Below are 17,602 nucleotides of genomic sequence, written 5' to 3' on the forward strand. Positions count from 1 at the left end.
TCTTTTTCTTTCTCTCTCTGGTTCATTTCATTCAAAGAAATCAAGATTTTACACTTTCATCCGTGTCCATTTCTGGTTTTTGTCTGTGTCTTCATCTATGGATTTGTGTCAAAGTGCAGTGTGGGATAGAGAGAGAGAGAAGGAAGTGGGAAGAAATGCATGAAAAAGAGACAGAAAATGGACAGACTGAGTGGGTTTAACGGATAGGGAAATGGCAGGAAAACATCTATCGGCTTCTAACTGATGACACGTCCAACAGACTGTTTAACTCCCTTTGCAATGTCTGAGTTATTATTCATTCTTAAAACCCTAAATTCTGTAAACTTAATGATGGTTGAGATTTAAATTAAATCCAATAATATCGAGTGTAAAAACACAAAGGCTTTTTTTAATGTTTCCATTTATTTAAATTTAAACCCAGTTGTTTATAACAAAGCCATCAATTGTTTTGACATTGCAGATTAAGTAACTGAGTGAAAATTAGTCTGCTTTTTGTTATACTCGTGTAAATCCATTTTTTTTTTCTTATAAAATATGCTTTTCTGCTTTCCTTATCATTTCTGGTTTGATAACATGAGAAACTCTTGTCTTTAAGCTTCCGGTGACACAGAACATTAATTTCAGCTCTGACAAATTAGTGAGACAGTGACAGTGAGAGCCTCTTGTTAACAAAATTATCCAAACTTGTTCTGACTGCTGCACAGAGATGAATATTCAGTATTTTTTTTTATTATAATCTCAGTCCTATTTAAGCAGTTTTAGCCATGAGTTCCTGTTAGGTTAATTGTGGGATGTGGCAGCTCTGCTGACACCAAAGCTGCGGCAAACAACATTAGTGTTTTCACATTTTACCTGAAGTCACTAATTATTTTCCGGTAGTTGGTTAACCTCCAAACCTTTGTGTTGTGTCACTTTTTCACGGATATGTTCAGGCTTAAATTTGCTGAAAAACATGGAGAAGAAACTCAGAGGTTATTTGGACCAGATTCCTTATCATATTTACTAAGAGGTATAATATTTGTGGGCAAGTATTATAAACAGCTACACCCGCATGGATATGAAGCTAATTGAAAATCTCTACTCTTTGGCCTGGTTTTCCCATTTGTCAAACAAGTCCAGACCAAACAAAGCGCATTCACACACTTTTGTATTCACACACTCCCTTGCCGAAAAGAAAACTTTTTTTTTTTTAATTGACAGTTTAAGAGAAACATCCCAAAATTGTGCTCAGTTTTGTGATTGATAGAAATGTTTGTGACAGTATCTGCTTGTCTTGATTCTCATCTTCCATTTTTGATCTGCTTCTTTCCCCTCACCTCTCCCACCTGACAGCAGTGGTTTTGTTGATGTGAGGTACTGTCATGCTACATAGACCCAGAATCTCATGCTTGTCTTCTCGTAACACAATGACGTGAATGCTCTAAGCAACAAAATAAGACGCTGAGTGATCAGGGACTTTTTAAGCCTCAGGTAACTCACTCACTTTCTGCCCAGAAACGCTAACTTTGTGCATTTTGCATTAGGAAACAGTGGAAACGGTTGGGGTTTACTGGTTTGAGCAGCACACTCTGGATACAGTGACATGTATCTCTGTCTCCTTGTCTAGTCCCACGTCTGTGTATTGAAAACAAGTGAATCTGTTTCACACAGGAAGACGATGGGTGTATATTTGTGATCTGTTGCAGATTTATGATGTCAACAGTTTGGCAGATTTAGTTTGCTGTTAGGAATTTTCACACTTGACATGAAAACAAACATGACACTGTTGGATGAAACGTTATATCTGGATGAGTGGCATTTCTTCTAGCATTGAATTACACATCAAACTTGTGAAAAGTTGTGACCACTACCAAAAAAAATCAAATGTGCGCTATATAGACACCTGACGTTACACCAACGGGGACTTTGGTGACATCACAAAATGTTTTGGTATGCTGAAGCATTAAGATTTCCCTTCATTGGAAGCAAGGGGCCGAGCCCAACCCCTGAAAACAGCCTCATACCACACCTGAATTTAATAATACGGAGGTGTGGCTGAATATTTTTGTCTGTATCTTCACAAAAGGGGAATAGTTCAGATTGCATCAGTAACTTGCAATATTTCGTGTCAAATTGTCGTAAGCTTCTCGCATTGGTTTTGAGTTTCTTGTTCTGGTCAGGATACAGAGATGCATCAGCCAGAGAAATGTTCCATTTCATCTCTCTGTGCTGCTTCAACAGCAGTCCTGCCCCCTGTTGGGAGTCTTTGCACACTGATTACTGATTGCTAATCAGTTTTCTCAAGCTGACAGTTAAAATATTACTTAAGTGCATGTTGACTCTTTTGACCACACCTCTTTTCCTTGCGGTTTTGGCCTTTCTTCTTCTCCTTCTTCTGCACTAAGCCAGCAGTGTGAGATTGGTGTATAGATTCAGCCTTCACCCTCACTGAGAGATTGAACACATTTCATCATTACAACCATTGATTTCACCCGCTGTGAAAACAACTTGGCTCTCCTTCATGCTCCCTGTTTCTCTCTATATATGTCCTGTTCTTGTGTTCTTGTTTTGTTTTCCCGCTTTGTCTGTTTTCTCATATCTCTGTACCCTGTTCTGCTCTATGTTGTCCTCCCCCCCCGTGCCCCCTTTTTACTTACCCACTGACACCCCTAACTCTTGTGTAACAGATCCCAGCATTGCCCAGCATTCTCTTTTGTGTATAAAGATGCATTGGCTTCATTCACCTTGAATCACCTCGCCAGCCATGAGAGCAACTAAATGTACGGTCAGCTAAATTACACTAATAGCACATCTCTGGAAACTTTTAAATGTTTCTTGTTAGCTGGAATTACACTGGAACCACTCTCAAACAAGCTAAAAGATTAAATGATTCTGAGTCCAAGTGTGAGGTGTAAAACTTGAGTTGGCTTAGACTACATACAAAGGTTTGCAACACAAAGTCACAAAAAACCTTATCTGGCACAGTTTTCTTCAGTCCACTGCTGGAGAAGAAGCATCCTCCCATGATGGAGTTTTTTAGTCACATGAGGTCTTGCAACCGTGACGCATGAGGCAGCAATATTGCAAATGGCATCCTGCTTACAAATAACATGACTTTTTCAAATCATGTGAAGTGTCCATTTTTGTATGCAGGCAATACACCAGTGCTTCTCTTTCATTTCTGTGGCAACCCGTTATTCTCTACGCATTACTACTTACTTTCAGATTTCTTATTTCATGTTTTTTCATTCAATAATGAAAAAATGTGTGCATTTGATTCCAAGTATTATTTAAATGTGTATTGTCTAAACATTATGAGTTACTGTTCCTTCTGTTTATATCATTGCAAAGAATAAAACTCAGCATTCTGCTAATCTCTAAGCTGCTCCGTTGATTTAATAAAAACCTCATAATAGTTTCTGATCTTCAGCTTAATGAGCTATGTATGCAGCGATGGCAAAAGCTTAAAATATGCATATGATTTTCCTTGATTGGTTCCCAACACCAACTTGCTCCATACCTCTTACTGTGCTGCTGAATCCCATGGCCCTGTTCTTGTACAATTCCATATGTGTTCTTTACATTTGTTGGAGTCCAATTGCCACAACCAACTGGCTCATTTGAAGTGTTTACTTTAATTGCCTTACCTTCCATCATTACTTCAGCAGTATCATGCTTACTGGTCACCACCTTCTTCCTGTCCCTGTTTGCCTTTTTGTCCTCGCGGTGTGTTTTTTGCTCATTGTAGCTGCCTGCTAGTTGTTCAACTTCGGTCCTAGATTGCTTGCTGGTTATAATTGCCTCTTTAGCTGCCATTTTCTTTGGCTCTATCTCACTTGCCGTGTCCCTTGCTCTTTAGATTTAAGCTGTGAAGCTCTAACAATCTCCCTTGTTTGCTTGTGTGCTCAGACACTGGTACTCACACTAGTTTTTCTACCATCTTCGCCCTTATAGCCCCCCTCCAACCTCACACACACACACACACACACACACACACACACACACACACACACACACACAGTTGCTTCCAAAAGCTTTTCTCTTTTTTTCCTTATTTCTTTGCCGGTAATAGTATTTGAATTGCCGTATCTCTCAAGTCCCCCCTTAATTTCCATCCCTTGATGTCTCTTCTTATCAATCTTAATTTTTTTTTTTCAAACTCAAAAGCCATGTCTTCCCATCTCCCAGCTAGCTCCCACAAAAACTTTTGTTACCTTTCTTACTCTTTGCCCTCATGGGTTTCTGTTGCCAGCCATTAATGGCTTTTAGTCTGCCACAATCCTGCTCTCTGGATTTTACTTTTTGCTTTTTTTTTGCCGTTATGCTGGCTTACTATAACTGTCTTTCAATTTCTCTAGTGGCAAGAACTTGCTGAAAGTCTAAGTAATAGGCCCAAGTCAGATTTGTGGTGCCCCATAGAGATTGTTGCTTGGGTCTTTGTAACACCGCTGAACCCGAAATAAACTGTCAAGATCTTTTCTCAGAGCATTTCACCAATCTACTCCCTAGTCCCCACATAGTTTTACTTATAACCCATTTTTATCTCCTTTCCCTTTTCCTTTCCACATTTCATTGCCCTTTCCCACCTCTTGTGCTGTCATCCTCTCACTTTGCTTCTGTCATCTCTCTATTACTTCTACCAGTCTACTATTTTTTCTCATTCACCTCTTTTCTTTTCTTTTCTTTCTTTCTTTTTTTAAACTTCTTGCCCTTCATCGCTCATTTCTTATGCCATGAATTTTCCACAGTTTTCCCCGCTGCTGCGTCTCCCATATGTTCATCCTGTGTACATTTCTTACTTCACATTTCTTATTTATCTCTGCAGACCTCCTCTATCTCTGCTCCCTTGCAGTCCTATCAGTGGGGTGCAACTATTTAAACCTCACACTTATTCTTTACATGGAGCTGCTTTCAAAACACCAGAGAAAAAGAGGGAATTGGAGAGCTGAGTGAGATAAGTGGTAGAAGTGCAAACGAACAATCTTACAAAGTTTGCGTTAAATCCAGAGTGAATCTACTCTGTTAAATGGCCTGGATTTGAAAAAAGCAGCAGATATTGTATGATTATCCCTTGCTTCTATTCACTTGCTGTGCTGTGCTTTAGCTTTCCATGTTAAGCTAGCATAAAAGCATATCACCAGATTTTATTTTCTCTTGAGTATCGGAGGCTCGCTGTGACTGGAAACTGGAACATGTGCCTCATTTACCATTTACAGAAATCTTGTTTAGCTTCAATGTAGATCTGAAATGATTTTGCAAATGACTCAACAGTACTTTTTCTTTCTTCTGCAGGTCTGGTGGTGCGAGAGGCCAGCATAGAAATTACACGACAGCAGGTCGAGGAACTGTTTGGTCCTGAAGATTACTGGTGTCAGTGCGTGGCCTGGAGCTCCGCCGGGACGACCAAAAGCCGAAAAGCACACGTTCGCATTGCATGTGAGTAAACAACTGCAAGCGTGCATGTGAGATGCAAAGATTATAAGATCCTGTCACATGAGTAAACATGCTGCGTAAGAGTATGGGTGTGTACAAATACACAGTCACTCATGTAAAACTGTTAAGTTTTACAACAGGTGAACTCAGACAAAGTTGCAATATTTAATAAAACTGGCTGTTTTGTAAATTCATACTTAATTGCTGGCAGTGCTAACCGCTAACAAATACGTTGTGTTTCCACTTCATAATAAAAGTTACCCTGTGTTTCACCAGTGGAGTGCTTTTAATGTGAACCAGCATCAGTGGGAAGTGTTAGCAGTAAGACTTTTAAAACAGCGCTAGCAGAGTGAACAATGAGGGTGATAAAAACAAAATAAGATTAAAAGCAACAACACATTCATGCTTTGTTTCCAGTCAATTCTTTGTCCATAACTTGATTTCCATGTGAGAATGGTGAACCTCACTGCAAACAATGAAAACTAATATACAGAGAGGTAATTACAGAGCACACTGAATGAGTGCTGCTGAAAAATTAAGACCATAAATAACATCAAAACAAGGTTTCATTTTGTTAAAATAAAGGATTATAACGGAATTTCTTCAAATATAAACACTTTCACATAGAAAAACTTGGGCAGAACCTTTAAAAATGGGTTTTGCGCTGAATGATACATGGTGGGGAACTTTTCTAAGCACTTAGCTCAATAAGTCTGCCATCAGCAGCTTCCTGATATGGTCTGGTGAAGAATTTAATATGACAACTGGGAGTCTGACTGTAAGGTCACCAAAAGAACACAAGCCAGACTAAACTCGACCAGACTCGATATTACTCTAACAGACAGTGTTACAGTGTAACGCTGCATGCACAGTGATCACATGGGGATATAATTCCAGAATTGTCAGACCCAAACAACAGTCAAGGGGAAAGAAATGGTAGAATCTTGTTGTGAGTGATGGTCACTTGGCAGCTCTGCAGCTACTGTGCAGCAAGGGAGTTGAGATGTTTGATAGAAATAACCCAAAAAACCTTGTTTGTTCTTTCAACGTAAACCTCATATAACGGAATTGATTGCTCCTTCAAAGCTCTCTTCAGTGGCCTGAGAATTGAACCCACAACAGTAGTTTTCCAAGCGTCATTGCTCTGGTCAGTTCAGATATATAAGACAACTGGGACTTGTCTGAGTGCTCAGGTTATGGAAAGGTCAAACAGAAAAGAAATGCCAATAACAAAATCGACCTCACGTCCCCGGTTTACCTGGGTTGTACTGAGAGTGCGGCTCTGCTTGAGTGAACTCTGAAAAGGACAACCGGGGGCTTTGATAGAGTCCATTCAGCAGACACTTTGAACAAACTGCACACGTCTATGTATGAAGTGCTTTAACAGACAGCATCACTCTAACAGACATGTACCCTGCAAATCTTGCTTTCCCGGGTTGTTTTTATTCGTCCGGCAGGAAGAAATCCATCATGCTGACCCTTGTTTTTCACTCAGGTTATTGTATTTTGCTGTAAATATGTCTATTGTTTTCACTTTTGCAGGACTTGGTTGTTTCATTTTGTTGTTTTTTGCACAGTGTTTATAACCACATGAATTTACTAATTTATTTTGTAAATGAGTAATTATTTATTTTTTGAAGGAAGCCAATGATAGAAGTTTAGGGCTTCCATTCTAATAAAACAAACGATACAAATTATAAAACCATATTCACATTTCATAAATTAAACTATATTTACAGATCAGGCATTACTACATTTGCTATGTCTACATTCACTCTTGCTTACAATGCGTTCACACGTCGTAGACATGTCAATAAAGTGAGAGAAAAAGACAATCATTGTGGCAGGATGTGGGAAATTATTTCTGATGCATGTTTTATATAGCACAATAAAAAGAATTACACCACAGCACTTGTCCACTTGCTGTTGCTGCTAGAGGAGGAGGGTAACTAGATGTGGAAGGCAAGCCACGTATTCAGCCCTTCTTTTTTCCCCAGTCTGTTTTAAATGTCTGTATAATCATTAGCCCCTTCTGCTAAGAGCCTGCAGGTCTGGTGTTGGTATCCCATTAGCGACCACAGCTCTTTTTTTTCTGCAATTTTGAAAATCTTAAGTACGAACCGTCAGTGCTGATCACAACCATCCGTGCTGATCACTACCATCAAGCTAAGCCAAGTTAACCAGTTAACTTTAGCTTTGGGGAGGCACTGCCTGCTGTGTCTGCCCCGGCCTCACATTGCTATAAACCTCACTTTCACTCTGCAGTTTTGTCTGCCACTGGGCACAAGAGAGAAGTGGAAATGAAGGCTGGCTGGCAATCCTGTCAGTTGTCCGTTCCCATTTCAAATACAGTAATAACATATTCATAAAATTAAAAAAGATTATCTGACTGAAGCTCACACATTATACAATACAGTTCATGCTTGCAGCTGCGTGGTGGTAATACAGCAACATAATTCTCAGTTTGCCTTGTGAGACCCTTTGAATTTAGAACAGAGCAACACTACTCTCTGCATTGCTTCAGTATGTGAGGATGTTTTTCTGTCTGTCAGCAGAGAGTTAGTGACACAGTCAGAAATATCCTTCTGAGCTCCGCTAATAGCATTCTTGAATGGAATAGGTCCTCCTCAGGGTGCAATGAAAGCTGGGTAATGTGCTGTTTTTGGCTTACGTCCGCGCTGATACATGCTGAGAGACAGATGCAGGCGAGTGTATGTATACACGCTTCTGAGGTGAACACGCAGACACAAGTGGCACAAAAACACACACATAGCACTTCAGGCCACATTGTTATGTGGCTTACCTTTTCAACAAGGTGGTTGATGTATGAACACACGCCTGAGTCTATACATACATGTGTATGTGAGAGAAATCTACATCAGACTATGACTTGCAGTTTCCCTGCCGTCAACACCATCATTTAATATCAGCTCTCAGCAAGTAGTGCCACATCAGTCACAGTGTATCAAAGCTTACATGCCTCAGTTTTCATTTAATGTTTTCACGCACTGCTGGGGTTTTTTTTTTATTTATTTTATTTTTGGTTTTTGTCTGCTTCAATCTGGTTCAATGATGTATTAATTTCAGTTTGAATAGTTCTGCCAGGAAGCAAAAATCCTCTTCTACTGTAACATTTGGCTGAAATTACTTTGCATCACTGGGAAGCTAAAATCATTTTCTATCTGGTCTTATTTACATCACTGGGAATGTTCAAGTTTTTGAACTAATTTGCCATATCTAGAACCATACTCTTTTTTTTTTTTTTGTCTTTTTTTCAATCAGCCTCTTCACACAGGGTATATAGAATTTCACACACATAAGACCTCCGCTGGAGGATAGGTGGAGAAATGGTGATGGAGGATGCTACTAAGAAGGCTCGAAGGGGCAGTAGATACCAGGGAGGAGGAAGATGATAGAAATCCCGCCTCTCTTTCACATTACTTTTCCCCTCTTCTTTTTTCGGTATAGTACGTGTTTTCCTTCTGACTTCGTCCGTCCCTCCGTCCTTCACTTTCTCCCTTTCTGTTATAACAGTTTTTTTTTTTTTTTTTGTTTTTTTTTTTCCTTAACCAGATCTGATTACACTCCTGCTTGCGATAACCTTTTACTTCAGATCGACCCAACCTCCTGACCTACCCCGCTTTCGGCTCCTATTTGGATCTACTGTTGTGATTAAAATGCTTCCTGGCAGCTCAGGCTTGCTGAGCAAAGTGTCTTTTCTACTGCACCATGTAGTAGCGATTCAGCATTTCTCTCCTGCATTCCCTTCTCCTCTTCCCACTCATTTTCTTCTTTCTCCTTTTCCCATTGTTTCCTCCTCTTTGAGATTTTTTGCTCATCATGTGCGTATTGTTTAATTCTGTCACTCGTGCTCTCTTTGTTTTGGCGCTATCTTTCTCATTCTCCAGCATCTTCAGGCTGTTTTAATAAGTGTCTAATTAACACTTCAAGGCATTAACTAAATACACAGTTTGTAGCTGGATGATGGCAATCAGTGTCGAGGCTGTAAAAGTGTCAAACGCACAATCAGAGATATTAAATCTCGGAGAGATTTGTTGGTCTTTTGGAGCAGGGCATTTTAGTTGAGTTATGGGTGGTGCAGGAAGCTTAATACCAGTTTATAAAGCAGGTGTGATGAACACAAACACACACACACAAATTGTCACATTTGGTCATGCACAGCATTGCAGACACGTACACCAGGGTAAGCAAAAGACAGACACTTACATACACACAAATGTGCATGCGGTGTCTCTTTGGCCTTGCAGCTATCAGGTCAAGTCTTCCTCCTTCAGCAGATTAGCAATATGTCAAGGTTACACACACATGCACACACAGACACCCAGACACACTCAAAGCTCAGGTGATGGCAATTTGCTCTGCCACCTTCCACTGAGGCAAGTGTGTGCATAGCAATCAGGAGTCACAGAAACTCAGGCAGCCTCTTGTGTCAACTGGAAAATGTGTGTTAGGGAATTTCTGATGTTTTGTTTATGATGCAAATGTCTGTATTTAGTTTTTCCTTCAATCGTTGATGAAGTAAACCAAGGAAAACAACGCTTAACACGGATTCCTTGTGTTAGATTCCAAATATCGATTAGACCCGAACTCTTCTACGCTCAGTTGCGCTTAAAACCACTTGTAGCTACAATAAAAGCAGTCATTCGTATGGCATGCTTAGCAGTTTCATGAACCAAAAATACCCATGCCATTCATCCTCCACACTCACCCTTTCAAACACTGAAAACTTTCAGTGTTTTTTTCGCTGGATGACATCATTAGGAGTCTTGGTTTCTGGCTTTGAGAGGGACTTCATGATGGTCTCAAACACTGAATAAACATTTTCATAGTGAGAGCCTGTGGTGTGTGTCCATGTGGTTATGTCTCACCATCTCTGTAAGCCGCTGAGCTTTTTCCCAGATGTCAAGGTCCACTCCAACGTACTCTTGAGTGTTAAAGTGGTTGGCCACAGTGATGATTTATCACACAGCGCTGAAGTTACTTTCTGCAATCCAAGTGTGAGAAAGATAACACGCATTGTGAGACCTTAATTTGTTTCCGGTAAGGATTTACAGTGAACAGTTTCATTCAAAAACATGGCCCTTCTTATTATTTTCTGAACCCAGATACTTGCCAGGCCCTTGAGCCATTTTTTCATCCTAATGAGTCATTTTAGTGCCAGAGTGCCTCTGCTCTGTCAGGGACTAGAGTTGTTTACTTGTTCAAAAGTTGACTGTGGATGGAAAGACCTTGTCTGATGTCTCAGGATGATGACAGGTTGTGAAGTATCAAAATGACAGGGTAGAGTTCAGTGAAAGAACTGGTCTGAGTGGAAAGAGACTCTGAAGTCATTTAGAGAGAACGACTTCCTATATAACCACAGTGAAAATGAGAATGACACTCAAGGTCAAGGTCTATATTCTATATTTAGTCTATATTTTTGATTTTTTGTTGAGCTTTGCTGGAATTTCAAGATGTATATTTGAGGTCCCGAAGTCTGAAGAGGTACCTTACCATAAACCACGGCACTAAGACTAAGTATAACCTTAGGATATATTCCATGAAAGTCAAACCTGCTGGATGAGCATAAAATTGATGGTGATCTGACTAAACATTATACACAGCACATAGTGGTTATTCAGCAAAGTTTTACAGATTCTCACCATTTTAAGGCATGATATGTAAAATGACTAGACCTTACATATTTCTGTGTACTTCAATTATCCCAAATATTTTCAACAATTTTCAAACATAAAGAAATTCTTAATTTTATTCGAATTAATGGTGCGTTTTATTTGGTCTCGTGTCGATGGTGTCATATTCCCTTTACATTCTCTGGCAGCTATAACTTCCTCCAAACACCAGAGTTAAGAAGGAAGTTGACAAATGAGTTAACTATCTGCTCTATTGCACCGTTTCCTGCATCCCACACTAATTCATGACTTCACCAAACTCCGTCTTTTGTTGTGGTCCTTACTAAGAGGCCCCTAGCGGCAGCAGTTACGTACTGTGCCTTTAATGACTCTCCTGTCAAGACATCGGAAGAAACCAATGCAAATCCACCTCATTATTGTACACACAGAAGGAACTGTTTCATTTGGCACAGCTTTGATTTTTATCATTTAATGAAAATATGTTTTAATTGCAAATCAATTTACATTCCATTTTGTTCTAATGTTTATTAAACATTATTGTACCACTTTGTATGCTTTATCTCTTAAATTTCTAGTTGTTTTTTTTTTTTTTTTTAATTCAGGGGTCTGATTGTTTCCATTGCATGCCACAGTGTAGGAAATTGCATGTCCAAATTATCCTCTCTTAGACTAAAGGAGAGTACTTTGCTTGCTGTTTTCTTCCCAAGCATCTCACATTGCTCTTTATTGCTTGAGCAGCTCCACCAGGGGAAACCGTTATGATTTGGCATGGGTAGTATGCAGGCGGAGACACCCATTTTGGATAATTGCTCTGAAATGTGCTTATGTGGAGGTGCCTGAGGCAACAAACTAACCACAAACATAATAACAGTTTTGAGCAGTGGAAGAAGTTTTAGACGAAGAGGGAAAGAGGTGGAGAGAGACACAGGGGGAGGAAGGGAGACGAGGTGGATGAGAATTTATGCAAGGAAGGGTCATCTCTGAATAGATGCTTACGCAGCTTTGTATCTTTTTAGGGGAGTTCACGCTGAAGAACACTTTACAAGGCTGTGTACTTTTCAACCCTGCTGTAGCTCCAAAGTTGTTTAGTGAGTGTATCTTTGCTTTTGTTGTATTTATGAAGCTGGATAGCGTGGTCTACAGTTTGAGAGTGAAGTGGGGTCAGTGCATTGATAGGACACAGCTGTCCCTCCTCTCCTGTGCACATATTTCCCTCAGGCACATAATGTGCACACATGCACGAAAACACACACCTTCCTCCATTGATGTGAATTCGCGGTCCCCTGGTGTTGCGGACGCAATGTCACACTTTCTCTAAATCACAAACACTCAAACATGCATGCTCTATTGCTAACAAACTGGCAAAATCCTGACTTGTCGTAGCTCGCTAGCTTCTTATTGTGTGTGTGTGTGTTGTCTCTTCATCCCCAAGCAGTTTCCCTTAATCTCCTTTAATTTCATTCTCAATCTTTATGGAAATCAACTCTCGTAACCAACTCCTCATTTCACCATCTCCCTTACTAATTAAGACCGGGAAATTGTTCCTGGAATTGGCTGGCATGTGAAGTGTGTTTCGTCTTTCAATCACCTCCTCGTTCTCCCCTTGTGTCCTCAGTTTTGTTTTTTTGTTTTTAGGGGTTTTTTTTGTCCATTTGTGGTTATATGTCTGTTTATCTGTCCCACTGTGAGTTTCTCACTATTTGTGGTTGCCTTGTCCCCACGAATGCGTCGTGCCTGCTCGTTTGTCTCTCATCCCCTGTGTGTACTTGCCTGCACTGTGACAGTAACTCATTCTCTCTCTTTCCCTTTCGGTGTCTGTCCATGTACGTGTGTCTCTGTGTGTTGTGTGGGTAGCCATGTGGTGGATTTAGGGCTGAAGCTTTGGGTGATTACTCCCATAATGAACCATCATGCTCTGTTCAGGCTGTCATCCCCCAGAGGGATTGACTGCATTATGGAGTTATCATTCAGTCTCAGCGATACTCTGTGTCCTCACATAACTCGGAATCTGATAACAATTAGATTATATTGCATGAAATTAGACCTCGGCATTTAGGTGGGAATATGTTCTGGAGAATTTTGGAAATCATGAAAGCAGACTACATGATCTCACCTAACACCTTGCTCACACGTATAGATTCAAACATGACACCTGCCTGTTAAGTCTCTTATGTCTGTAGCTCATCTCCTGCAGGTCTTACACATGCTTACACAGTAATGTCTAACATAACAATATGTGACTCTCAAGATATATTATTTAAACTGTATTGGACAATAATAACACACAAACTGGCAAGAATGATAAACACTGGGGTCTCATGTCTGCCCTAAAGTCAGTCATTGTCCTGGTTGGGGTCAGGGTGAGGGTCAGTTGTCACTTACATGTCAAAGAATATTTGCATGAAGTAAAATAAATAAATAAATAAATAATGTGTGCTGTATGCATCAACTCTCAGCAACTCACACTCAAATGTACTCCTTTAACAACCATAAACACACAGAAACAGTGCAAGCTGTCCTTCCTTAAAAAAGACAGTTCTTCCTCAGTAGTTTCTGTCCAAAGATATCCAGTAACACACATGAAAACCCAAGGCCCTGACCAGATTGCTACATGTGTAAATATCTAAAATAAGTAAATTAAACTAAACACTTAATAATTATATTGAACATTTTCCATACCATATGAATTGTGATTTCTGCAGTCACAGGCACAGAATCGACAAAATGCGTAATTGTTTCCCTGGTTCTCCAGATCCTTAGCAGGTCTGTCTGAACTGGGAAGAGTAGTCTAAGTCTAAAAATCTAAAACCAGCGAAATTATCTTTTAAAGCCTGGATTCAAAGTTCTTTTGGAAGCTAGACACATAATACCTCCCCCCTTGTCTTTGCGATTAAGATTGGGATCTTGATAAAGGAAAGGTAATTGAAATCCGATTGGTGGCTGGGATGTTTGATGGATTGCTGGTTGGTTCTGAGAGAGATAAGACAGGTAAGCACAGATGTTACAATGTGGACTCGCTGACATGAGCTTCTGTTGAATGGTTTGATATATGGGCCGTGTTGTGGACATGAAAAAGGCTTTGATAGGTAAAGACCAAGCAGGTGGTTTTGGTATTAGGAGAGAGTAAGGTGGTCCTGCTGTGTGCTGCCAACTTCTCCCTCCTTCCTCGTCTCTCTCTTTCTGCCTCTCATCTTTCAACCTTCCACCTGCTGTCCCGACTCCTACCTTCCATACCCCCACCCCTCCCATTTTACTTCTCCTTCTCTTTCACTCTGTCTCCTTCTGTGACTGTCAGCCACTGTAAGGTGGCCGTCCTGATGAAATACACAGACTCTTGAGTGACTCTGATTCAGCCGGTTCAGCATTACTAAATGTACTGTCCAGTGTGTCTACAAATGGTGCACTACAGCTGACGGATAAGGTGATTAAGAGTACACCTGGGAACCAGGAGAGTAGAAGGACACAAGGATAACACACGCAAACGTGTGCGTGCACACACACACGCATGCTGTGCCCTCCAGCAGAAGTTTTGTGTATGGTTTTAAAAACTAAAGGACAGAGGAGAGAGGATTTATCTTCCACAGATGCAGCCACCCTTCACAAACTCACAAGATGACTCTCAAACTCTTCAAAGTGAAAAAGTTTCTAGTATTAATAAATCCTAATACTGTATCAGTTAAACATTGCTGTTAATGCTGCCGTATCAGCAAACCTCTGGATAGCACTTTGAAATACACACCTCACATATCCTCAGATATGTTGCCGGTGTAATTAATCGTTCATACTGGCTTGCATTTGTTACATTTTTGACATTTGACACTCAATCATCCAGTTACAAGTCTCGCTCTCCCAAGCACGCAGGAACACAAACACATACACCGGACATGTGTGTACGTACGTGCACACAAATATTGTACAAATGCAAAAACATGCAGGCATAATTATGTACACAGAATTTAACACCATTTTCTTTTCACTACACATGTATTACTGTATGTATTTGTGCAGTGTGGCGGGTTTGTGTCACTGAAATTGTGTGTGGATAGTTGTTCATTAAGTTGTTATACAGAATAGGATACAAAAGGGCACTTTTCCAGATCCTCTTATCCAGATCCTAACATAGTCTGTATGCTCTGATTTTAGGATAAACCAAATCATAAAACTCTGAGTTACACCCAGGAGCCAGGATAAAAAGAAAACATCATGTTTTCCTTTTTCCCCACTTCATCCCCTGCATATGTTCTCATTTAGAAATCCATCAGGCCCATAAATAAAGTCACCTGCTAAGTCCTGCAAGGCTGCCACTCATCTCAGGTTACAATTTGTTTTATGGCCTTTTTCTATAGCAGCTAATTATTTTACCATGTGTTAAGCTCAGCTGCCAATACTGGAATAAATGCGCACAGTATAGTGTATAGCAGCAGACTAGGGAGGTAAATAAAAAAGCAGTCAGTTTTCAACTCCAATGGGTCCAATAGGTGGAATCAATCAAACTATAGAAGGAGAAGTCAGAGAGTGACCGTGTCAGGGACAGGCCTGCATGGAGGTAGATTTGCAGTGATTTGCAGAGATGTTCAGCAAAAGATGCTCAGTCAGAGAGAAGAGTTGCAGAGTCGAGACAAGAAGACTCAAAGTGAACAGCTGAACAGTGGTTTCCAACTCCCTCCGTTAATGAAATAGCGTCTTTTTGTAAATCTATGTGGAGACGTATGGCAGCAGGAGAAATCATAGATGCGAAGAAAAAATATATTAAGCATTAAGCTCCCTTGAATAAAACTGTCCATCCACACACAAGGGTTCTTGTGTTTTCATTTGTATTCTTTAATGCCTTTTCTCTGCAGTCCTCGCTTATATCTTTTTGTTTTTTTGTTGTCCTTTTTTAAATGTCTGTTTAATTGTCTTAAAGTCTGCTACTGTGAGCATCATCCCCTCAAAATGGAAACAGCTGAGCTTTTATTGAAACGTTCTGTGAAAGAAATTGCAAAGCATTCCATGCTGCTTTGTAATGCTGTCATTTATCACAGCATGCAAACCATTAGTGTGAATCATTTATTGTCTTTGGCGCACTTCAGAACCCCCGAACTCTGGCAAGTCTATATGGAATGAAAGCGAGGTTTAAATATTGTGCGTGGTGATGGAGGGCCATGCATGTAACAAAGCAGCATGTATTTAGTGTGTGAAGCAGCTAAAGAACTTAATAGTATGACCAGCAGTGTGTGCATAAAACAGTGTTAACCATATTGTTAAAACAATGTGTATCTGTGTGCGTGTGTGTGTGTCAACATGTGCACCTGTGCAAGCTTTGGTTGACACCAAGGACATATATATAGTTAAGTGTTTTTCCTTGTTGTGTGCATTTCTGAAGTGACAGGAGAATGGGAGGAGTCAACATATGCATGACTGATTTTCAACCACCAGTTCCATAACTACTGTGCAAATGTTGCCTTATATGAGGCCAGTTACAGTGAGGTGGGCCCCATCTCCTGAAATGGCCTACCTAACTGCTAAATCACAAGATGCTTTTGTGAAATACCCTCCCACATACCTCTGCTTCCCACTGAGACTTAATGTCCTTTGTCATAATCACTGCTGCTGATTGTCATGTTTCCAGGGTTGCCCTAATTGGAAGTTAAATAACTTAATACCGATATGAATGCATGTAGTTTACCCATTTAATTTCAAGGGCTTGCTCTCAGTTGACACAGCCAATCAGTGGATCCCTGCTCACTGCTGTCACCACAGTGTGCAACGTGAGCTTTTTTACTGGCTCCCTTAGCATGTCATTTCTGCAATTTTACCTCATACTGTGTCCTATAGCCATCATTAAGCTGCTTCTCTCTCCTCAGACCTGAAGAAGTCATTCGAACAGGAGCCCCTGGGGAAGGAAGTATCTCTGGAGCAGGAAGTGCTGTTACAGTGTCGTCCTCCGGAGGGCATACCAGCTGCTGAGGTATGTGCAGCATTACTGTTAACCTCCACCTGACGTGAACACAAAGAACTATGCAAGATTAGAAGACTTGTAGAACTTATGGAAGAAAGAGAGGACTTGTGGAACACCACGAGGGAGCTTACTGAAGAGACGGGGTGAAGACAATAAGAGAATGTAGAAAGATGTAAAAAACAAAAAAACAGAAATCATCAACTGGCTTGAAATAGCTTGAAAGTCCTATAGAAAAGTCAGTTATTACAGATGACACTTTTTGAAATTGCCTGGAACTGTGACAGACAGACAGCAGAACAGAGTGGTTTGGGTTCATTCACCCCTCAAACGGTCTGCAGTCAGTGGTTGAAAGGCAAGCTTAAAAAAAATGTATCCTGAACCTTCTGATGAATTTTGTTAAGTAGCTTTTTTCTTTTCGTTTTAAATGTTACCACATTTAAAGCAACCACTGATGCGACTTAATATCTCAAAGCTAAACAGCTTTCATAATGCTACATTTTTCATCCTGCAATAGTGACAGTAGGAAAAATAAAATTGTGTAACCTGAATAAAGACAAGTACAGTGTTTGATAAATTAATAAATGTAAGCATAAAA

The 17,602-nt window shown here is 40.2% G+C and overlaps 1 protein-coding gene across 2 annotated transcripts in view; it reads left to right on the forward strand.

The window, feature by feature from the left end:
• The window catches only part of unc5ca (unc-5 netrin receptor Ca), a 173,731-nt gene that overhangs the window by 94,183 nt on the left and 61,946 nt on the right, over window positions 1–17,602 (forward strand). For both annotated transcript variants that reach the window (XM_046387556.1, XM_046387558.1), the window contains exons 3-4: window positions 5,272–5,415; window positions 16,913–17,016. In XM_046387556.1, coding sequence (XP_046243512.1) covers window positions 5,272–5,415; window positions 16,913–17,016 — 248 coding nt within the window. The remainder of the gene's footprint in view (window positions 1–5,271; window positions 5,416–16,912; window positions 17,017–17,602) is intronic.

This window comes from Scatophagus argus, chromosome 4 (genome assembly GCF_020382885.2).
Source record: "Scatophagus argus isolate fScaArg1 chromosome 4, fScaArg1.pri, whole genome shotgun sequence".
Taxonomy (NCBI): Eukaryota; Metazoa; Chordata; class Actinopteri; family Scatophagidae; genus Scatophagus; species Scatophagus argus.